The sequence below is a fragment of the Equus przewalskii genome, chromosome 3 (assembly GCF_037783145.1).
Source record: "Equus przewalskii isolate Varuska chromosome 3, EquPr2, whole genome shotgun sequence".
NCBI classification, from domain to species: Eukaryota; Metazoa; Chordata; class Mammalia; order Perissodactyla; family Equidae; genus Equus; species Equus przewalskii.
In genome coordinates this window covers 60,769,999-60,794,275 of record NC_091833.1, presented here as the reverse complement: position 1 = coordinate 60,794,275, position 24,277 = coordinate 60,769,999, and the positions used below count along the sequence as shown (strand labels likewise).

Genomic DNA, 24,277 nt, shown 5'->3' with positions numbered 1-24,277 from the left:
GTGAAAGAGGACCCACTCTCCTGCAGCCAGAGCAATATGGAATGTACCATCAAATAAGGCAAAGCAGAGGCTTTTAATGCCTTGTTCAAGTGAAGATAACCAGTGTTGTCACACAATTTCGTGCATTTTTGTTTTGTTAGAAGTAGGAATTGCCTGAACTAGACTGTAAAGTACTTTAAGTACCCTGTAAGCAGCCATGAAAAATGAATGACCACCTCCAGACCTCCTTGGAAGCAGGAAGGGTAGGTTATAAAAGTATATTAGAGTTAAACAAGAAAATGGATGTCTCCAGTAACAAAACCAGTTCCTGGAGTGTGTCATTTTCAGCACTATAATGATTTCTATGGTACAGCTTTTAGCTCCACTGGAAATGACAATGCAAGTGTCACCCTGAACATCATATACCTTAATGGCATCTTGTGTGTTCTCATCCTTTCAGAACCAATTCAAATGCCATCTCTTCTCTGACTTTTCTAAATGTCATTTGAAAATGACTTTTGTATCTTTTTTGCATTTCATGGTCCCCATACAGAATTTATTCATCTTTCCTCACAGCTCCCAATGAAACTTGCTTTCACTTCCATAAGGCACTTATCACATCGTATGACATGAAATTGGCTGTGCTTTCTTTCCTGCTAGATGGTGAACTTTCTGAGGGCAAGCCATGTGCGTAGAAGCTACTCAATAAAAGCTTGAATGAATGAATGAATTCTCCTTTGTATATGATTCACTCCTCCTTCATCTCAGGCTTCCGAAGACTGACTTGGCTACCTCTGCTCGACTAAGGCTCTCGCCGCCTCCATCTGCCCCATCTATTATTTGATACTATGAATAGTTGTTAAACATTGTCATTTTTTTTTTGGCCTCAAATCCTTAATGAGCCATGGGAGCTACCAGGGTGCAGAGCCAGGTCCAAAAGTTCCAAAGGTCACATATGAAGATCCGGTGTTTTAATAATATTTGTCCCAATTGTTGTTTTTTCCATATTTCAAAGATCTCTTGATCTGTATTCATCCTGAAATTATTGACACTTCACAGCTGCCAAAAGTCCACCAGAGCAACATGGACTATTATGTGGCCTGATTTGAGAGATCCATCCTCCTGTTTACTAGGAGAGTAACTCTCCTATAGTTTATGGACCAGACCAACTCCTTTTAAATAAAATAAAACCAATTACTTTGATAACAATCCAAATGTTAAATTCAGTTAAGTAATGAGAAAACTATGTTTCCAGTATAAATTCTGTAGCAAGACTTTCCATCAGCTACTGAATCGGTTGTCTGGCAGAATGAAGTAAGCAGTTTATCCTAAGTGCCTGAAGGCCTCTCCATTCCTCTTTCCCCCTTCCTCCATGCTGGAATCTAGCCCATGTTTTATTCTTTATGAATCTTGGTCATGGTTGGCTGTTACCTATATGTTCCCCTCAGGGAAATCTCCTCAGAGTATGGAGGGTTCAATAGTTGAAGACCTAACAAGACATCAGGCATAGGTATATGTTATGGTGGAATGACAGGGTGAGGTTGCCTTTTTAAGTGAAGTTCCTCCCTCAGGTAACACCAGTAGGCAGCCACCCCTGAGGCAGCTATTAGCAATGTGGTCCTACTAAGTGATATGTAGAAGAGAGATGCTGGAGTATTTTTGAATCAAGTTCTTAAGTTAATTCATTTTTTCCCTCCCTCCCTCCCTCCTCCCCTCCCTCCTTCTCTCTCTTCTTTCCTCACTTCCTTCCACAAGTACTTATTGAGCACTTACTATGACCTAGGCACTGTTCTAGGCTTGGAGAAAACAGCAGTGAATAAGACCAGGTTTTGTTATGAAAAACAAAATGAGCAAAATGTGTGACAGTTCCTCAAAAAATGAAACATAGAATTAACCATACAATCCACCAATTCCACTTCTGGGTGTATACCCCAAAGAATTTAAAACAGGATCTCAAACAGATATTTGTACACTCATATTGAGAGCAGCATTATTCACAATAGCTAGAAGGTGGAAGCAACCCAAGTATCCAACGATGGATGAATGGATAAAGAAAATGTGGTGTATACATACAATGGAATATTATTCAGCCTTAAAAAGGAAGGAGGTTCTGACATGTCCTATAATGTGGATGAACCTTGAGGATATTATGCTAAGTGAAATAAGCCAGTCACAAAAGGAACAATACTGTATGATTCTACTTATATGAAGTACCTAGGGCAGACAAATTCATAGAGACAGAAAGTAGAATAGTGGTTTCCAGGGCCTAGGGAGAGGGAAGAATGGAGAGGTATTGTTTGATGGGGTACAGTGTTTGAGTTTTGGAAGATGAAAAAGTTCTAGAGGTAGATGATGATGATGGTTGAACAATAATGAGAATGTACTTGATGCCACTGAACTGTACACTTACAAATGGTTAAAATGATAAATAGTGTTATGTGTATTTTAACAACAAAAAATTCCAAAAAATATTTTAAAAAATAAGCAAGGGGCTGGAGTAGAAATAATTTTAGTTAGGATTGTGTGGGAAGGCTCCTCTGAGGAGGAGGTGACAGTTGAGGAGAGACCAACTGGATCACTGAGGAGAACATGGGATGACATGGGGCAGTAGTTTTAGGTTTTGTTCTAAGTACAACAGAACACCTTTGGAGGGTTTTGATCAGTTGAAGAACATGATCTGATTTACTACTTGAGAAGATCATACTGGCTGCTATGTAAAAAGCAGACAGAAAGGGGTTAACCTGGAAACTAGAAGATCAATTAAGAGGCACTGGCAGTTGTCCTGGTGAGTGACTGGTGGCCCATTGAAGTTGAGATAATAGAGGAGGAGGTGAAAAGTGATTGGTTTGGGATATATTGTCAAGGTAGAATCATCATGATTGGCTGAAGGATTTGATGTGAGGTGTGAGGGAAAGAGACGCATCAACGATGGCGTCTCAGTTTTTAACTGAATAACTGAGTGAAAGGGGTTGCCATCCTCTGAGATGGAATTGACTAGGGGAAAGCTAGTTGGAGAGTGGTCAGGGGCATGAGGAGGTAATCAAGAGATGTGTTACAAAAAAAGTGAAATCATAAAGTCGATGTCTAGCGGAGGGCTAGCATGTAGAAGCCATTTATTAAATACTTGAATAATTAATTAATTAATTAATTAATTAAACTAAATGAATAAACGGAGGGAGAAAGGAAGGAAACTAACTAAATTTTATAAAATATAAAAGAGACTATGTGGCAAAATGATTGTAAAGTCCCCAGGCTAGAATTTGGGATAACTAGGTGCTAGTCTCAGAAAATATGTTCAAACCTCAAATTTCTTCCTGCGCTCAGCTTTTATTCTGGGACCTTCCTCCTTTCCTGCTCCACAGGGAATGTGATCACACGTTTATTCATCCCATAAAGGCGAGCCCATAGCCCTCACATCCCTGTGCATAATTCTGGGGCAGGGGACAACCAATCAGTGAGCACCTGTGTTAGGAAACAGCCAATCAGTGAGCTCCTCTGATGGGGAACAGCCAATCAGTGAGCTGTTCTAGCTTTGCAATGGCAGGAGTGAGGCAGGACTGAGGGACCTCTGCAGAGGCTGCCTCCTCTCCTGCCAGTCACCACACACACTCACCAGCCATGCCTTCCCCTCCCCCAACACATACCCTGGGTATCTCCTCAGCATTGTGAAGCAGGCCCCTCAACAGTCCAGACAAATTCCCATAAAGTCAGTTCCCAGAGGGTCTCACTTTTTAAGGGCGTGGTTTTAAGCAAGCAGATGACAAGATAGTTCAATCCATGTATTGGCTGTACTTGTGTTGACTGACCCACTATTTGCTCCTGCTGAGCCTTCAGGCTGGTTCCTACTGATAGTTACAAAGGGAGGAGAGGGCAATTAGTGAGAAGAAAATATTTAAAAAGTCACCTTCACAATTGTAGAGGCATGATGCAAAATGAGAAAGACCTGTGGAAATACATGACACAGCCTTGCCTCTCAGGTTCCCGTACATTAACCACTTTTGTACTGGCTTTTCCACAGGACTGAGGGTCCAGAGTATGCCTACACCAGCTCGCCTGCCTGTTTCTCTGCCAGAGGAGATTACCCCACCGACAGCCGTCTGGATCAGCTCTCCAGAAAGCCCTCCTGCCTCCCCTACCAGTGGCACGTCCAGCAACTCGGTGCCCCCAGTTACAGCATCAGTCCAGACAGCTCCACTCCCCAAGAACGCTTCCATAGAGCCCAGAGAAGAGGAAACCACCAACCCAACCTCGAATTGGGAAGGCACAAACCCAGACCCCTCACCAACAAGTGGTGGGGTCCACTTAACACCCACGCCCACCGAAGACACTTCGGGCACCCCTGAAGTGAGCGTGCCAGCTACAGGGTCTCAGTCCACCACTGAGTCTCCCGTACGCACCTCCCCTCAGGCTCCAGCCTCATCACCCTCACCCTCACCCTTGTCAACCTCACCACCACCAGAGGTTCCTTCTGCCTCCATCAGCACCAACTACAGCTCCACTGAGACCAGCACGAAGCCCACAGGAGGCCCAACCACACCAGAGTCCCCAGTGGAGGAGCACAGCTCTAGCCACACACCCACTTCACATGCCACAGCTGAGCTAGTGCCCACAGAGACAACACCCCAAACAACTGTGCCAGCCATAGTGACCTGTGTGCTCCTAGACATGGAGACCACCACCTCCTCCGTGGTGATCATGCAGGAAGTGGAGCATGCACTGAGTTCAGGTGAGTCTCGGTCTAGAATGTTAGGGTTCTTGACTACACTGAGCTGTTAAGAATGCAGTTCAGTTACCAAATCAATTGAGTAAGTTTGAATTTTGGAGTGCAACACCTGAGCTGAATTATAATTCACGAGAATTTCCACCAGAATGTAAACTTTATTTTTAGTCACTTGGCAATTTTCACATACTATCTCATTAACTGTGGCCAGTCTTTATGATTTGTCTTCACATATGTCACAGGGAATGTAAACGAATGAGACCATATAAGCAAAGGGATTAACAGCGTGGCTTTTGGTCAAGCTTCCCAGGTTTCAATTCTGACTCCTGACGTTGGGCAAGTTACTTCATCTCTTTGTTCCCATTTTTTTACCTCACCTATAAAATGGGGACAAAAGAGGCTCTATCGTACACAGATCTTGTGGAGATTAAATGAGATGATTTATAGAGTGCTTGGAACAGTTCCTGGCAGGAAGTAAGTGTTCAGGAAATGTCGTGTTATTATTATCCTGCTCAGTGTAGAAATAAAGTGTTTACCTCATGGAACCTCATGTAGGCTCGGGGGTGTAGAGAACTTGCCTATTCTTATAGTCACTGATACATTTCATGGGAAAGACAGTAAATTTTACAGGACGTCACATTTGTTTTTATTCTCCCAGCAATCCTCTGAAGTTAGTGTTGTTTTTATCTCAGTCCTGCAATCTTGGAAATTATGGTGGAGAGAGATTTAGGGTCTTCTCTGAGGTCACATGCATCTAACATTGACCTGAAGCCTGAGGACTTGAGGGTATTGGGCAGGAAAAGGCCTTAGTGGGAGCATTTGGCCTCTTGATTAAGAAGCAGTGAGGTGGGAAGAGCCAGAAGGTGAAGGGAGAAAATGGAACTATGGCCCCTTCCCAGGGCTGTGGACTGAGAGGGGAATATTCCAGACAAAGCCATGCGTGACCAGCTGGGGTCAAAGGAATGGTTATGACTGAGGAGAAATTAACACCTTTTAACAAACAATTAATAAACAACTACCATGAATGGAAACTCTGTTAGACAGTGGAGGTGGGGAGAGAGAGAGCTAAGATTCACAAGCCATGATTCCTCACGGAAGAACTCACAGTTTACAAGGGGATAAAGTCCCAAAGAATTGCACATTCTTATTGCAAAGGCCCAGTAGATCAGTGAGAGTCCCAACAAGAAAGAGGGAAACAATCAAACTGGGACAAAGGAATGAATTACAAAGTGTATGGCTGGGGTAGAGGGGAACCACAGGGGATCATAATAGCAGAGCTGTTATGAGTCAGGTCTAGGAGGAGAGAACAGTGACCAGAACCCAGAAGGAGAGAGTCTTGTGGACTGCACCACTTCGAGAGGAATAGTGACTCTTGGTTGAGGGGCACAGCTAACCTAAGGCTAACCTCCTGGAAGAAGGGAATCCATATCTGTCCTCGCTCACCCCCTTCCCTCAGATGTGCAGCCAGAAGCCAAGGACAGGGAAACCCATTAATGTGATCCATACAAGTCAGCATCCTGGAGGGCAGGTCAGAGAGCAAAGTGGAGAAGGATGGAAAATGGATCTGGAGAAGCAAAAGGGAAAAATATGGCACACCTACTTCAAATGCTGATTCCTCTGTGCAGCCCCCATCCCCATTAGCACCCTGGTTATACCTCCGGCCAGCACTTATCACACTGCATTTAAATGTGTACTTTCTGTCTGTCTCTACTCCAACCCCCAGGCCCCCACTTTCTGCCTGGTACTTTCTGTGCTCCCAAATGCAGGGAACATCTCTAGCATAGACTAGGTACCTGGAGAAGAGTGGGTGTTGACTTAACTCAGTGTCTTAAAGACGGTCCCTAACAAAGGTGCCATCAAAGTTCAGGCTTGCAGGCAGTGACCCCCATAGCTTCTTTGTTTCCTAGTTCAGGCCCTTACCACCAACAACATGGCACTGCTCCTTTAGTTTTCTAACTGATCTCCCTTTTTCCACTCTCTGCCCCCTCCAAGATACCCTAGACATGGTGGATTAATTTTCCTGAGCACAAATGCTGAGCTTGGCATGCGAAAATCTTTGTAATCTGATGCAATTTACTGCTTTCTACAAGTACTCTAGTTTCATGGGCTAGATTATCCAAGACAGTCCTGTTCCAATGTTCTGGCTTCTGTTTTAGACCGTGTGTCAAGAGACGCAAAATTAGTGACAAAGCTGGATCCTGAAGCTTTATAGTTCTAGGCAGTATTGCACCCAGTAGCAACTCCAGAGTAAATGAATGAAGGAATGATTGAACGACTCAAGAAGAGAGAGATGTGGCAGGGTAAAGGGTGATCACTGAGCACAGGCCAGTGCACATCTCATAGGCCAAAGAAGATTTATCCCTTATGATCTCTTAAATCAGAAAATATTTATTGTGCATCTACCAAGCCCCTGTGCATGATGCAAAGAGGTGTAAGAAGTCTAAGAGCTGTTCTTTGAGATTTTGTAGTTTAAGCAGAGAGAACTGACACAAGCAGCTCTCAGTACCACTCGTTAGTTTCTAATTTGACAATGAACCGACATAGGTGGAAGGATCTTTGAGCGGATGTGATAACAATCTGTTCATTTCAAAGTGAAGAAATTACATCCCAGAAGTTTGGGGTGCCTCACCCAAGGTCACACCGCCCAGTGGCAGAGCTGGACCCAGAGCCCAAATCCTTGAACCTGCAGTCAAGTCTTCTCTGAGCGCCAGCATTGCTGCCCTGCTCCTTGCTCAGCCCAGCAGACCAAGCAGCAGCCTGGGACACTGTGCTCCCAGATTACTATTTGGTGATGTTCTCATTTAGAAATTCTTGTGCTGCCTTAATAGTGGCAGTAATAATACCACGCTTTTATTTGGCATTTTGTCTTATTCTGTGTGAGTTCACATAGCATATTTCTACTAATCCAAGGATTCATTCATTCAACAAATCTATACATAGTCACCAGTGAATAATTCTAAAACAAGGCAAATGCCATGGCAGTTAAATGTAACTAGAGGAATTAGGGAAGGTTCCACGGTGATGGAGCACATGAGCTGAGTTGTAGGAGATGCAGGGAAATTTGAGCCTAAGGAGAGACAGGGCAAGGAAGATTCAGCCACTTGCATGCAAAGGTTGGGAACCAGTGGCAAAGTAGTTAATGCTGCACTTGCCTGGGTTCAGAGTCCACCCAGCAGCTGCAAACACAGAAATCGCTCTTGTCGAGGTATCCAGTGCCCTCCACAGTACCACGTGTAGGGGTTAATTGTTAGGCCTGGCTTGACCCAACCTATTGGCAGCATTTGACACAGACGGTCACTGTCCTCATCTTTAAAGCACTGTCTCCACTTGACCTCCAGAACGTATCTGTCTTGTTCTTCCCCTGCCTGGCTGAACGCTCCTTCTGAGTCTCAGCTGCCTAACTTCACCCCTCACCTTCCTCACTAGAGCAGCCCTGCACCAACACTGCCCTCCTCTCTCACGCTCTCCTCTTCTCTCCACACTCACTTCTGAGATGATCTCATCCCGTCTCAGGACTTAAAATGCCATCCATATGCTGGTAACTCTGAGATATAAAATTCTGTCCCCGTGTTGTTTCATTCAACTAAAGACATGTATAGCCAGCTGTCAACTAACTCATCATCTCCATGTAGGTGGCTCACCAGCATCTCACACTTAGCATGTATGAGATGAATTCCTGATTTCCTCAACCCTCAGCCTGCTCCTCCACAGTCATTCCCTCTCTTCTTTTGATTCCTCAGGCCACAAACCTTGGACTAATCCTAGACTCCTTTCTTTCTCACTACTCCACATCCAGTCCATCAGAGACCAATCTCCTCTCAGCCCTGTCATCTCTCAGTGTATGACTTTAATATTCCTGTGAGTGATCTCACTAGAGCCTTGCCAGAGAGATCCTTTTCAAACCTGGGACAGATCCTGTCGCTTCTCAGCTCTAACACTCCAACTGCTTTCCTTCTGAATCAGAGCAAAAGCCGAAGTCTGTGTCATGCCTACCACGCTCAGCATGATCTGAACCCGCCCTCCCTCTCTGCTCTCACCTTCCTCCACTTTCACCTGCAAACACACTGCTCTCTTGTTGTTTCTTGAACATACTGAGGACACTTGCCTCAGGGCCTTTGCTCTTACTGTTCCATCTGCCTGAAATATTTTCTCGCCAGGGCTTTAATGTCTTGCTCCTTTTCATCAACCAAGACTTTGTTTTGCTGTCATCTCCTTAGGAGCCTTTACTCATACCCCTGTCTGAAATACTAAGCCCATCACGGCTGATTCCTTTACGTTGCTTTGTTTTCCTTTTGATCATTTACCACGTTCTGACTTTATCTCGTTTATTTGGTGAGTGAGTGTCTGTTTTCTGCCACTAGACTGTCAGCTCCATGAAAGCAAGGACTTGTCCACAAAGAGGAAGATGTAGGTTACATCTGCATCCCCTAGAACAGAACCCGACACATGGTAGACCCTTAATAACATTTGTTGAATAAATGAATGAAAGAGTCAGTCAGCTAATAACAGGGAAGCTATTTAATCTCTGAGCCTTGGTCTTCTCATCAGTAAGATGGGATAAGGAGAGTATCCACATGATGGGATTGTAAGGTTTAGTTGAGATGATAAATTTACATCCTAGTGGCTATTGAGCTATGGCTCAATTGATACCTATGATTGTTATTTTACTATTATTTACTGCTTTCATTATCATTATTATTATTACTATTTCACTATTGTGAATACTATTATTATTGTTATTATTATATTTATCATAGTGCCCACCATCTTCAAGAAACTCTTATTGAGCTTTTCCTATGAGTCAGTCATCTGGCTGGGCACTAGGGATTTAGCCGTGAATAAGACAGTCCCCTCTCTCATGGAGTTTGCACTGTAGCATGTACACATCATGGCAAGTAGCCTGGTTTGGTGGATCCTAGGATACGTGGAGGGGGCCACTGCAGAAGAAGCAGGAAGGAAGATTTCAGGACAAGTGTTAGAGGACCCTGAGTAGCAGGATGAGATGATTTGCTTCATCTGACAGGCAATTGATAGTCACTGAAGGCTTTTGATCGGGGGAGAAAAATGCTGAGAATTATATTTTAAGAGTGCTCAACTGGCAGGAAATTGCAGGGAATTCAGGACTGGAAACATGTAGACCAGTTTATACCTGGTTGCTGGTTTGCCATTGTCACTCAGAGATCATGTCACTTAACTACTCTGACTTGAAGGACGCTTTGCTATAAACTGAATACAAGAGAGACAATCTTTCAGATTCTTTTGGCTATCATACCATGAAAATTGTTTGTTACAATTCTCCTATGCAGAAAAAATGAGATTCATACTCATATGAAGACTACTGAGAATATATATATTCCAAGAATTGGGCTAGCAAGTGACACAGGTGGCCCCTCATCTAATCCTCAGAACAGTCCAGTGAGGTGAGCTCAATGGTATCTGTTCTACAGGTGACATCGGGGCCAGAGAGATTAAGTGACTTACTCAAGTTCTTACTTGAGTGAACAGGCCGGGATTCAAATTCAGTTCTCCTGACTGATCCTAAGTCAAGTGGTCCTTCCACTACACTCATCCTACCTGATTTAGTAGAAATGAAAAGTTGGGGGAGGACCGATGGCCACAAAACTACTGTGGAAATGAGCTACATGAGGTGTAGTCAGATGCCACGTGCTGCCGGCTGGGTCTCGGGGGTGGGGCTGCCTGGTGGGAGGAGAAGCAGGTGGTGGTAGCGGCCATCTGAAAGCAGCTGTGCAGGAGACACGAGTTTTGATTTTCATTTTTCAATTTTTGTTTTGCTTTTAAAGAAAGAAAGAGAAAGGTGATATGTTAAATTTGAGTTGCCTTGTGTTATTAAATCAGAGCTCTTCAAGGGTGGAAACTATGACTACAGAATGTTCTTGACTCCCTGAACTAAACTGAATGGTACTGTGCACAATTCACTGCCCAGCAAATGCTTGAGGGGTTAACTGACATTGGGCACCAAGTGACACTCAAAACGTCATCAGTTGTTGTGTGTGCAAGCTTTAAAAGTATAGTCACCCTGCTGGTTGCAAAGTGGACATTCTCTTTGTCTGTAAATTCTAAGTGTCCACTGGCCTTATGTATCCTATACTTTCCATTACAGAGAGAAGGACACACAATTATGAAAATTGGCGAAGGCCTTTGAACTTTAAATTCCTAGTCTGAACCCCAATATTCATTCAGTATGAACTGTGCTAATAAATTCCTTTAAATGAAGGGCACTAAGCAGGGACAGACATCCAGACATCTCTGTGTCTACACCTGCAAGGGACTTTCTTCTCCACACGTCTCCTTATTCCCGATTAACTCTTAGGATGAATGAAAAAAGACAACTCCTAGAAAAGGTGGAAGAATAATTTTAAAAGTATTTTTGTTGCATTAGTGCCATTGAGTTGATTCCGACTCCTCACAACACTGTGGACAGCAGAGCAGAACCCTGCCCGGTCTTTTTGCACCATCCTCTCCCCTTCCAGCACTACATCAGATGGTGCTCTGCTGCTATCTAAAGGGTTTTCATGGCCAATATTTTCGGAAGTGGGTGGCCAGGTCCTTCTTCCTAGTGTGTCTTAGTATGGAAGCTCTGCTGAAATCTGTCCACCAAGGGTGACCCTGCTGGTATTTGAAATCTCGGCAGCATAGCTTTCAGCATCACAGCAACACACAGCCACCACAGTATGACAACCAACAGACTTTGAAAGTATACATAGAGAAATTTTAGGCGTAAAGAATGCCTATTGTAGTAAGTTTATGACCATCATACTGAGATGACATATTAAAAATATATTAAAGGGGAAAATGGTTTAATTTTAAAAATATAGGTAAGGAGGCCATGTAAAAGAATGTTGGACATCTACTGATCAGATTCTTTTGGAATGCCCAGAATGTATCAGGAAGCAATAATCCTAAAAGTATTGTATCTTAGGCTCAGTTTTACGAGTATTATATTATTGCACGTGCCCAGGCCTGGCCTCTTACAGTGAATGATGCTTGCATCTTTTCACTTCTCCCTCCCTCACTCCCAGGGTCCTCTCCATCACTGACAACTGTTGATTCTGAACTCTTAGCAGCTCCCATTTCTTCTGCTTCTCTCCACTTTCACTCTCAAGTCAAAGCTGCCGTAATGCCACTGTGATAGCCTCCTGACTGGTCCCGTCATGTCTTCCCCTGCCTGTCTCCCCACCTTGGGGTTCCCCCACAGCAACCAGAGTGATGATTGAGCACAAATCTGATCAGGTCACACATAGCCTCACTGCCACCAGCATCCCAGCCCCTCTGGGGCATCCTGCTGCTCTTGTGATGAAATCCTCAAGCCCATAGAGCCATGCAGGATCTGGTCTCTGCCTGCCATCTCTGCTTCATCACACCCTGCTACACCTCACCCTCTGCACCTCGCACGCAGCTCTCAGTTCCATGAACCCACTGGTCTCCCTCTTGACACAGGGCCTTTCCTCATTCGGACGCTTCTACCTGGAACCCACAACACATCACTTCGACCAGTTAATTCCAACTCATTCCTCAGGTCTCAGTTCAAGTATCACCTGTTCAGGAAGTCTTTCCCGAGGCCCCCAGTCCAGCTCCTGTCTCTCAGTTACCAACTGTCACAATTCAGGTCTATCTCTTCTTCACAGCGTGTGATTATACACATACTAGTGTGGCTCTTGGTTTATTGCTTGCATTGCTTTTTCAGGTACATGAGGTTGGGGCCTTGTCTGTTTGGGCTCACAAATACATTCCCAGCACCTAACAGTGCCTGGCTCAGCAAAGGTGCTGAATAAATGTTTGATGAATGAGTAAATGAATGACTTTTAATGACTAAATATCAAGCTTTAGACCATAAGTTCTCACATTTTGTTAGCTTCAGAAATCCTGACCTTTGAATTGAGAATGAAGAAAAATTAAACACCTTCACCTGTTGTCTTAATCTGTTCAGGTTGCTATAATGAAAATACCATAGACTAGGGGGCCAGCCCAGTGGCACAGCAGTTAAGTTCACACATTCCACTTCAGCAGCCTAGGGTTCGTCGGTTCAGATCCTGGGTGCAGACCTACGTACCACTTGTCAAGCCATGCTGTGGCAGGCATCCCATATAAAATAGAGGAAGATGGGCACGGATGTTAGCTTAGGGCCAGTCTTTCTCAGCAAAAAGAGGCTGATTGGTGGCCGATGTTAGCTCAGGGCTAATCTTCCTTAAAAAAAAAAAAAATAGGCTGGGTGGCTTAAACAACAAACATTTATTTCTCACAGTTCTGGAGGCTGGGAAGTCCAAAGTCAGGGCACTGGCAGATCCTGTGTCTGATGAGAGCTGGCTTCCTCGCTCATAGACAGTTGTCTTCTCATTGTGTCCTCACATGGCAGAAGGGACGAGGGAGCTCACTGGAATCTCTTTTATAAGGGCACAAATCTCATGCACCAGGATTCCACTCTCGTGACCTAATCACCTTCCTAAGTCCCCGTCTCCTTTTTTTTTTTTTTTTGTATGTGAGCCACCACCACAGCATGGCCATTGACAGACAAGAGGTGCAGGTCCACACCCAGGAACTGAACCCCAGCTGCCAAAGTAGAGTGGGGCAAACTTAACCACTAGGCCGCCAGGCCTGGCCCAGGCCCCACCTCTTAATGCTGTCACATTGAGGGGTTAGGATTTCAACATATGAATTTGGAGGGGACACAAACATTCAGTCCATAACACCTGTGCACACAAAGATACCTCTCTAATACGTCATTACAGGCCACCTCAAGGGCTCTCTTTTGCCGCTGTGAGTTTCTGCCCACCCCCATTCCCACCACTACACCTCTCTTTTCCCATCATGCCTAATCCTATCTTTGGTTCCCACGGACTTCAGGGCTGACAAGGTTTGGGATTGTTATAAACCCTCACTCATATTTTTTCTTTTGTGCCCAATGCTTTAAACTTAGGCTAACCCTCAATTTTTGCTAAAGCCAAGTAAACTCCCATAAGGAGCTCCAACTGTCAGAGTTTATTTTGGGTAAAAATTATTCTGCAATCTTATATCTACTACTTTTATTTCTCCTTTGGTTTATTTTTACTACCTAAATCTTAATCTAGTTTTGAAATATTTCCAAAATATCCTTTGAAAAATATATGTCGAGGTAATAAAATCAACTTGTTACCATTTATGTTGTTATCTAGTAGAATACAACTCTATGCAGCATATTTAGAACATAAATAGAACATATTTTAATTGTCTCAACATCACCTTTCATGACATTTGGTGAGTTTCTGTCTCCATGGAATAGTTTCTTTTCTTTCTGTTTCATATACTTTCACCAGTCACTTATAACTAAAGTGACTTTAGAAATGCTTACTGAGAAAGTGGGAGTTCACTTATAATCACAGCTGATATCATTAATGAATCTGTGGCTTGTTGGCTCATTGGGAAAAGTGGAGTATGCCTGATTCCATACCCAGACTGAACGCTTAACAGAATCTTCTGACTCAGAAGAGCATGTCTTTTTAGTTACAAAAGAACAACAGGAAAGTGAGAATGGATCAGTGCCAATCCATTATCTTTATCAGAGAAGGATCTAAAACTCCCACAGTAGAATGTTGAGTCAGGAATACTGTATTAGGAGAACACGTAATGGATGCTAAATTGATATTGTCCTCAGCATGCCTTGTTTCTCAGGTCCTAGGAAAGAAAAATACTGGCCAATAAGAAGTAACATTTTATTTAACAGTATTTTGCTTTTATCATCAGACTAACAGCCTTCAGGTGTGGACCACAGGCTTAGAAATGAAGGTGAGCTTAGGTTAAAATCATAATATCTCAATAAGTCCATGGAAATGGGCCATCAAAAATACTTTGCTATATTTCTGTTTGGAGAAATTATGGGATCATTTCAAAGCCAGACTCCAGAAAGGCAAGAAGCTTACTAAGAGTACAGACTTTGGCATCAGACTTCCTGGTTCAAATCTCACCAATGTCATTTGCTAAATGGGAGACACGGGCAAATTTATTCATCTATGAAATGAGGATAATAAAAGTACTGCGCTATAAAGTGTCTCTTACATAGTTAGCACTAAATAAATGTTAGCTCTTATTATTATGATGATTGGGTACCTAACTCTCAATGTGAATACCAACAAGAGCGTGACTCTTCCAGACTTTGATTTTCCTTTTTTTTTTTTTGGACTTTGATTTTCTTAACTTGTAAAAATAGAATGTTTTGTAAGATACTTTAAGACTCCCAAAAGGATTATTACTTTAAATATTAGGTAATAATTATCCATTTAAGAAACTGCCTATAACACAGTACAGAAAAGGATAATCAAAAATGTGTGAAAGAGACAAATAAGTGTTCACATTTGAAATAGTAACCCTTTCATGAAACTTGGGCAATCTGATGGAAGGGGTTAAAGAGTGCAAATATCTGGAGCTTTCTAGCTGGGAGAAAAGAAATCTTGGGATGGGGAGGATGCAAAAGCTGAGCTATGGGATTTTTGCCTCGGCCCCACTTACCCCTAAGGGGGGACAGTGAAGAGCTAGAGGTTACCCTTTTCCCTTAACTGGCATCAAAGTTTGGAAATTATTTTCTTTCTCAAGTTTTTACCTCTAAAACCTTAGGATCCTGAGTCTGGGATAAATTAAAACTTGGTAAAATACAGTATCCAAAGGCAGGCTCCTACCTGGCCTTGATTAATTACACGGAGGCAAGGCTACATTAATGGTTCCCTGGAGACCTCTGAGTCCTTGGGCTGCAGGAATTATACTGATGTCACTGTTCTTGGCCAAGGTGTTGGGACACGTGACCTGAAACTGTGACTCTCTGCTCCTCCCCCCATCCCATGATACAAATGATAAACTTGAACACTACTTGGCAAATAGAGGTAGGACTCTGTCTCAAGCTCTGAGAAGTTCCTCCCTTCCTTCTTGCTTATGTCCTCTGAATGAAGAAAATACTAAGATCTTACATGCTAAGGCTGATGGACCCCAAAGAAAGCAGAGCCTTCACCTGCAGGCTGGATGAATCTCAAAAGGAGCATATGCCAACTTTTCTGGTTTATTCCCCACCCCCAGCCCTCCCATATTGTTTTTTCCATGGTCATGCCTCATTTTCATCATTAGAATATTAAAGAGATAAAGGAGGAAGTAACAACAACAACCAAAAACCTCTTTCAGTCTTCATGGAGATAAATGGTGGCTCTTGAGCAAGACAGTGTCATGCTTCCCACAGTACATCATTCTCCCCTCTATGTGTCAGTCACAAAGTGATGACTTTGAACTTGAGATCCTCAACCTGACCTTTCATGTTGAAAGTCAGAAGCTCCAAAGGCCGACTTCTCAGCCTACACATACCTCCTTCTGCCCTGCCATGCAGTTAGTTGTCCCAAACTGGAAAAAAAAAAAAAACCCAGGGAATTCATTTTTATAATTTCAATGCTAATTGCATTAAGAATACTCAGATAGCAGAGAGATTTAGGGGTTTGTTTTCCTCTTTCTGACTTGACTCCTGAATAGAAATACCTATGTCCTCCGGTCAAGGAATGAGATGACAAATGACACAGCTGACCCACGCACAGTCATAGATCAGCATTTTCAAGAGGAAAAGGAGAGCTCCTTATCCAAGACAAACAAACACAAAAAGAAGGATTCTCTCTTCTTCTTTTTTTTTTTTTCAATTATTCTTCAGAAATCCCTCCAACCCTGCCCCCTGCATCCCCCAGGTGATCTGGGGTAGGGCTGATTCAGAGCTTGCATGCCCACCCATGTCAAAGTGTGGTTCTCTTAGCCCAGTAGAAGTTATAATGCAGCCTAGGCTGAATTATATTCACTATATAAAGTAATTTTTAAATAGTTATGATGGGCTTATAATGCCAGACACTGCGAATCACTCCTAAAAGGAGAGATATGAGAAGAGGAGAAACTGCCATGGAGCATGTGAAGGGACAGACGTCAGGGCTTAGCCTCAGGGACCTACAAGTGGAGTCTTGTTCATTTCTGCAGTGCTACTCCTGGGAGTGGGTGAGTCAGGACAGTTGACCCTCCTGTGCCACATTTCCTCCAGGTTTGGCCCTCATCAAGACGTAGTATTCATGAATCTGCCACATGCCCTAGAGCAGTAGCAGGTGTTGACACTGACACTGCTGGCCCGGACTCTCTGCCCTCCATTCTTCCTGGCCTCTTCCAGGGGCTCTGAGGGCAGCCGATGTACCCTCATCCCAGCATCTCATCCCCCCAGGCTCTTCGTGAATCTGGTGTCCTGGGAACAGTGTTCCCAAAAGTATAGTCCCTACATGGGTCATATGCAAGATGATGAACTTTCTTTATTCTAATAAAAACTGTATTTTTGTTTTAATGTGAATTTGAAAAAAGAATTAAATAGCACATTGAATTCATGATTCCGTAGCTATTATTGTTTAGCATGAAGCTATATGTGGTAAGTATCTGAAGAAAATTATGACTTGATTTAAAGACACATGTTAAGAAACTAATAGTATTGATGGTGTGGACATGGCAAAAAACCTGAGAATGTATGAATTTTGGAAACGTTGCCCTAAGTAGAGGCTGGGGTCTTGTCCTTATTTATTGCCTCAGCTACCAACGCTTTAAGGCTTTTACTTGGGGTGAGACAAAAGGGTAGAGAATTTAAAAGAACGCAAACCAGGAATCAAAAGGTATTTAGTCCAAGCTCTGACACTAAGGCAGTCTGATCTCAACCTAACCTCTTAATTTCTATGAGCTTCCATTTAATCTGTAAAATGAAGTGGTCAGATTCAATGAACCTTCTTAGAGTTTCCTTTCAACAATAAAATTACGTCATTCCATTGCTCATGATCTCGCTGGAAGCGAAACTTGAACTTGAGATCCGAAGTCATTTCTCATACCCAGGTTGGCTCCACTCTCCTCTGGATTCACAGTTCCTTCCTGGCTCCAAAGTTTTTATGGGTAAGAGGCACGCGGAGCCTGAGTGAGACCTTTGTATCGCACTTCATGATGGACAGAGCATTTTCAGTACTCTATTCGATTTGTAAAAGCACTCTGAGAGGAAGGGAGTGTTTCCTCAGTGTTCAGCATATTGTAAGCAATAAACATCAGCTATGTGAAAGATTGAATGAATCCCTGTTTTACAAGGAGAGAGACGGACACAAAAGAGGCTGTGGAGTGGGGAGACATAAAGTGGCTTGCCCAAGGCTGTTCAGCTCGTGCGTATACAAAGCCAGTCTCCATGCCAGGTCTTCTGATCACAGAAAGTAGAAAAGCATAGGTTCAGGTAATCCAGCCTTGAAGGTTAAATCCCTTTTCTGCCCACTAACCAGTTGAGCAGGTTTTTGTTAACTGCTTGGGGCCTCTATTGCCTAAACTCCAAAATGAAGATGCCTAGCCAGCCCTGCCTGAATCCGTGCTTGGCACAGGGAACCACAGTAAAGGATGGCTGCTATGACTTTTATGACCAGGAGTGTTTTTCTTAATGCTTTTATTACTGTTCTGGCACAATACTACAGATGTCCCCTGAGAACTGTTCTTATGCTGGGACTGAATTCCCAGCAGACTTTAAGGAGATTCTGTTAACAGCATCCAGGTGGAGGGGTCGCCCATGTTTCAGGAGGAATTCTCATCGCCTGCAGCCTCCTGATCTAGGGAGCGTTAGGTCAACTCAATGAGAGGAACGCTGCCGGCCATTGACCTGCCGAAGCTGTGGTATGGTAATTGGCTTGTCCTAATGCTGTGGGAAAAGGGGATGAGGAACACCGTTTGCTATTCTTAGAAACCAGTCTAGTTCCAATTACAGGTGTCAAAGGAGAGCTGGGACCGGGCAAGCTAAACAGGTAGTTACAATAAATTCCTGGTGGGAAAGAGGCCTCATTTGTGTTGGGAAAGATTGTAATTGTAAGAGAAGTGAAGAAACTTGAAAACCATGGTAACCGGGGGCTGTGCCAACTCGTGTGCCCTGGGTCGAGTTCATTGTCAGCCTGTGCTCCCTGCATCCTTAAAGTGCAGCGGGTGGGCCTGCAGGAGAGAGAAATGCAGGGAGAGGAACGGCACTGGGCTCGGGGAAGTGCAAATCTTTTATTAGCTCAACAGAGATTAATATTTCTAGTAGACATTCTTAGCTACATGCTACCTAAGTAGGTAAAAGGCTTTAAGATAAAGAAAAGCCAGGCCGCAAGCCAGGTCTTCTGATTACAGGAAGTGGAAAAATATAGACATTGGTGATCCTGTCCCGAAGTTTGAGTCCCAGATCTGCCCACTGACCAGTTCTGCCCACCTACGAGCTTTTAGATAAGAGTATAGAGCATGACGTAAAAGGTTCTGGTTATGGTACTATTTGACTAGTTTTGATAAAGTTTACCTCTGCCACTCTGTGCAAAGAAATGACTACGCAGTACTTTAGTGCCTTAAAGATTTGGGGGATGGGGCAGAAGCGAGAAGGACTACTTCCCGGAGACGAACTTGGGTTGTGTTCATTAAAAACACTTCTGTAGCATATTTGTGTGCAAACTGTATGCCTTATAAAGGAGTTTTATTTTTGCATCATAACTACTCATAAAGTTCAGTTTTTAAAAGAAAAAAAACAAACTATACTTTCAGAAGAAATCAGTTATTTTATGAATTACCTACTTTGTGCCTAGACAAGTGAAGAAGTATACTTGGTATCCCTGGCTTTAGGGACCTTCAGTCTAGAGAGCAGCCAGAACGTGCTCGCCTGAAACCATTCGTAGAACAGTGTATTTCAGATGTCTGTATCTTGTATGCCTGTGCATAACCACCACAGCCATGCATGTGCGTCAGTATTAATTATATACTAGAATAAGTTTACTAAATTGTGCCGTACAAAGTAGAAGGGCAAACATCTAGAAGAAGAGTGCTCATTATGAGCAGACGTCATTGGGGATGATTTGCAGAAGACTGGACTGGAGAACGCTCTTGCAAATCCTCCCTCTGCCCGAAACCCTTCCATGGTCCCCGTTCGACACACTGGCAAGCCCAAACACTGTGTCTTGCTCTCAGAATTCTCCATGATTTGGTCCTGAGTACCCAACCACTTCATGGTCCCTATTAATTTCCACTACACTCTCTTATGTAGACTGTTGCATTAGTATTGTCACCTCTGTAAATTATATGACCTTGGGTAAGTCACTCAGTGAATCCCTCAGCATGGCAGTCTCCTAATCCATAAAGTGAAGGCGCTGGGCTGTGCAAGCAGCTCAGCAGTGCCCTTCATTTGTGCTCATTTACAAAGCACTTCATTTCGTTTGATCCTCCCAACAGCCCTAGGAAGTAGAGAGGACAGGGATTATCCCATTTTTTACATAAGGACACCAGTTGAGGTGCTTCTGTCTCCCAACTCAGTGCTAACCCTTCAAGCCTGGCAGTGTTAGGTGTCTGTTCTCCGTCTAGCTGGTTCCTAACCCAAACCTGCATTGCTGTCTGTTCAAGGTCTGCCCATCCTTCAAAGAACAGCTTCATTCCCACCTTTTCTCAAGACGGCTTCAGCTTTTATAGACAAAACTCCCCCCCAGTTAGAGGCAGGAATACAGAGTTTGGTACCACCCACTTCCCACCCCCCTGCCTGTCTGTCCATCTCATCCTGCACTCCCCTGTCTGGTTCCTGGGCCTGACACTTGTCCACAGCTGGGTAGTGAAACCTCCAAGCTCCGCCTGTTGTTCTCTACCCCCTGCACTGTCCTCGCTCAGGAGGAACCTGCGGAGCTCATTCAGGAGAAGCTTGTGGGATTGATTTGGGGCCAGAGGAAGATAAGCTTAACTTCCCTGGTAGAGGGTAGAGTGGGAGGAAACATGGGAGTGACATCCAAGCAGCATTCAAGGCCAGAAGTCAAAGTGACCTTCAATAATGGTAACATTAGGGTCCACCTAGGTGATAGGATCCAAAGACTGAGATGTTCTTATTCACTCCCCTCCCCCATCACAACCTACACACACGTTCATGCACACACACACAGACCTACTCCCCAAAGCAGGTTGCAGTTGCCACCCACCCTGACTGACTAAACACACCGCAATGGACAGCGTTTGGCGGCTCTCTCCGCAGTTATTTTGGACCAAAACACATGCTAAATACCAATGACATGGACCTCCTTGGGTCACTGTTCTGTGACTGTTTGCTTCTCACTAGTCCTCCTCCCAATTAATCTGAATGATTGAGCTTTGACCCACCTTCACCAGTACCGACAAGTGGACCCGAACCACCACCCGGCCCCAAGCCAGGCCCTGATTCCTGGACAGCCGACAGAAGCAGAGAGCATGTGCCAGAGCAGCAGCTTTTATCTACAAGCAAACTCAGATCTAATGCTAGACCCCAGGGCAGCGGGAAAGCCTCGTGGGTGGTAACACGGACTCTGGAGCCTGCCCTCGTGTCCCAGTTCTCCTAATTACCAACCGTGTGGCTCTGGGCCCTTAGTTTATCTGTGCCTCAGTTTCCTCATCTGTAAAATGGAGACAACAAGATTACCTACCTTACAGAGTTTTCGTGAGGATTACATGAACTGAAACTCATAGAACAGCCCCCGGCACAGAGTCAGTAACAAGAAAGTGTCAGTTGCTAGTATTTTTATTGTTGTCGTTGTTTCTTACTACTGTTATCATTGTTTAGAGGAAGGAGTTGTGATGTGAGACTATCGCTGTGAAGATGAGAGAGGTTCAGGCACACACAGAGGTCTCACCTTCAAGCCCCTGTCCTCCCCGTCACCCACTTCTCTCCTCCAGCACATACGCAGACAAATGCTTTTAAAGAGAAAGAATTCCTTCTAGACAAAATGTTCTTTTCCTCTTGGTGACCTTGACTGAAGGAGCCACCACACACTCTGAAGTGGCCACTTGCTTCTCTTCCTCCATTCTTACCTGCTCTCTGGACCAGGAGGAGGAAAGAAAAGAGCAAGAATATTGAAAAACAGCCAAGAGGTTTGTTAAAGACTTCTCAAAATAGACCAGACACACACACACACCCCTACCCAGCAACTTGGTCAAAGTACTTACACAGGCGTTCTAAATAAGCTGACTCTTGAATTTCCAAGAAGAATGGAGTTCAGGAGGCATCTACGGAGAGGAGCAAGACACTCACCTTGTTTTTGTGCCCCCTGAGAACGTCCCACCATCGCCTGTCTTCCCTGGCTCTCTCAGAGCAAGAACATTTTTAAAGAGCCGAGTGCAGCTCCTTCTTTCAGAGGCTGTTCCAGTTCATCCCCATCACATGCTAATAGTCTCATTTTGGATACAATTGGCAAGTATCCTGCCAAAGAGGTCAGATGAAACATTTCTTTCATGTTTAAAGTGAGGAAAAAAAGAAAGTCCCCCAGTGGGAAGAGTCCCCAGAGGGACATCTGAGGTTTGGGAATCTTGCTAAACCCAGGAAGACAGGAGGGCGCCTCCAGGTCAAGTGAGGGGGCGGTGGTTTGGACGGGAGCAGAGCCCCTTCTGAGTGTGGAAGACATGCCGAGTCTGTGCAGGGCTGGTAGGAGTGTGATGGGGGGATGGGGGGCATGTCTGTGGCGTGAGAGGTAGGTGTCGGGGGAGAGAGCCCTTAAAATGATGCCACAGTTTATTCCAGGCCGTGCAGGACACAGAACACGGTCAGGGCAGGGCAAGTGGCGACCTCCAGGGCACCTCCTTCCTCAGGTGGTGCTCCAGGCCTGACCAGGGGCATGGGCTCCGGGAGTTTGCTCTGGCTGCTGCCAGGAGATTATCTGAATCCATTCAGACACTTATTCCTAAATAACTCTCCTCCAGCTGGGTCTTCCATGGGGACTTGCCAGCTGCGGTGGTTGGACCACAGCTGTAGAGTCAGAGGAATGAAGCCTCAGGGAAGACCTGCAGCAGGGACTCCAAGATGGACAGGCGGAGAGCCTGCTGCTTGGGAACTTTCTTGGCACATGATTGGGCTCAAAAACTGCCAAACTGCCAGTTACCTTTGTGTGTGTGTGTGCCAATATTACACTTATTCTTTCAACATTAAATAAATCAATGAGTTAAGTACCCACTATGCGCTAGAGACTATCTGGTGCTAACTAAGAGTGTGGGAAGAAGGGGGAAGAGAAACAAGATGAATATGATCAGAACCTGCCTGGGGAAGCTCATAAAGACAGCACAGAGTGTGTGAACAAGCAGACACAGAGCTGAGAAGACACAGCACCACTGTAATTTGCTTTGGGGTGTCAGGAGGACTTCTCAGAAGCGTTGATATTTACTTGTCAGGAAGAAAGAGTAGAAGTTGGCCAAGCTGAGAAAAGGGCCAGGAGAAGTAACCTGTGTAGTAGTGATGAAAAATGCAAACCCTGGAATGAAACAGCCCTGGGTTCAAATGTTAGCTTAATCGTTTACCAGTTTGTAAAACCTGAATCAAGTGCTTAACCTCTCTGAGCCTTAACTTTCTCATCCATAAAATGGGAATAATTCTACTCATTTCATAAACACAATTAAACAAGATGAGAGCTGCAAAGCTCTTGGCACAGTTCCAGTCCAAAGTAAGCACCTACAAATGTAGAATAGGTTGTTTTTCAGCCTGTTCCTATTTTCTGTTGAGGATTGTTAGGAAAGTGGTGAGAAATGGGCCTCCCAGAAATCCCAGCCTTCAGAGAGGCCCAAAATTCAAGCAGGCTTTGGGTCATGGATCTTCAGCAGCCCTCTAGTCAGGCAGAACACAGTGGAATGTGCTAGCACAGTGGAATATTCTTGCTTATTGGCTTATAAAATATACAGATAAGTTTCCTCTAATTCTCTGTTAATTTCTTCTGGCTCCAGGGCTTTGCCTTGTGAGTCACACTCAGTCTGTAACTGGCAAATCCCAAGGAGGAGGAACTGAAATGCGAGCCACCTTCCCATCCCCCACCCCCAGAGCACTGCCTACCGAGCGTCCACACCTTCCTCATAGGGCAGAGCCTCCCCGGCCCCAGCCACACCTTCCTCATTTTCCTTCTCCTTGCCTCGCCTTGAAAAAAGGAAGAGTCAGGGGAGAAGGGGAATTCCAGGCTAGCTTACACAGAACCCCGGGGGGAAATGACATTTGTTTTCACGAGGAGGAAATCCAGCCTTTTCAGTTACCATTTGAAGTGCTAATGTTGCCTCAGCAACTCCCTCATATGCTCAAACGGTGATGCCCTGAGGTGTGGAACTTCCCAGGGTGAGGTGCCCCGCTGCTTCTGAAGGTAGCAGCTGCCGCAGAGGTGGCAGCTGGCACAGGAAACAAGACCTCCTGGGCATGGGCCCTGATAAAGATCTTGTTTCAAAGGACCCTGACTCCCATGCTGCCACCCTCTGAGAAGAGCCAGTGGGTGGCAGAATCGTGAATAAGGTGGTCCAAAGATTTCAGTACAATCTATTGACCTCACATGTTTTGGCCTCAGATTGGGCAGTACCAACCCTCAGAAGGGCCCCTTCACTCAGCTGCACTCAAGGGCCCATCAGGTGAAAAATCCCTTGCTAATTCCAGCTCTGGTCTCACAGGCTGTCCTCTGTGAACAGGAAAGTGTGGCCTTAAACAGCCGCATCTGGAAGCTGGGGTTACACTCAGAGCTAGACAGTCACCAGTCCCACAGAGGGAAATCTGGTCACACTATCACTTGCTGTTTGCAAAAAAGAACT

At 44.5% G+C, this 24,277-nt stretch overlaps 1 protein-coding gene across 1 annotated transcript in view; it reads left to right on the top strand.

Moving 5' to 3' along the window:
- Window positions 1-24,277, top strand: part of PARM1 (prostate androgen-regulated mucin-like protein 1) — a 108,130-nt gene that overhangs the window by 66,049 nt on the left and 17,804 nt on the right. The window contains exon 2 of the mRNA XM_008521956.2: window positions 3,998-4,705. Coding sequence (XP_008520178.1) covers window positions 3,998-4,705 — 708 coding nt within the window. The remainder of the gene's footprint in view (window positions 1-3,997; window positions 4,706-24,277) is intronic.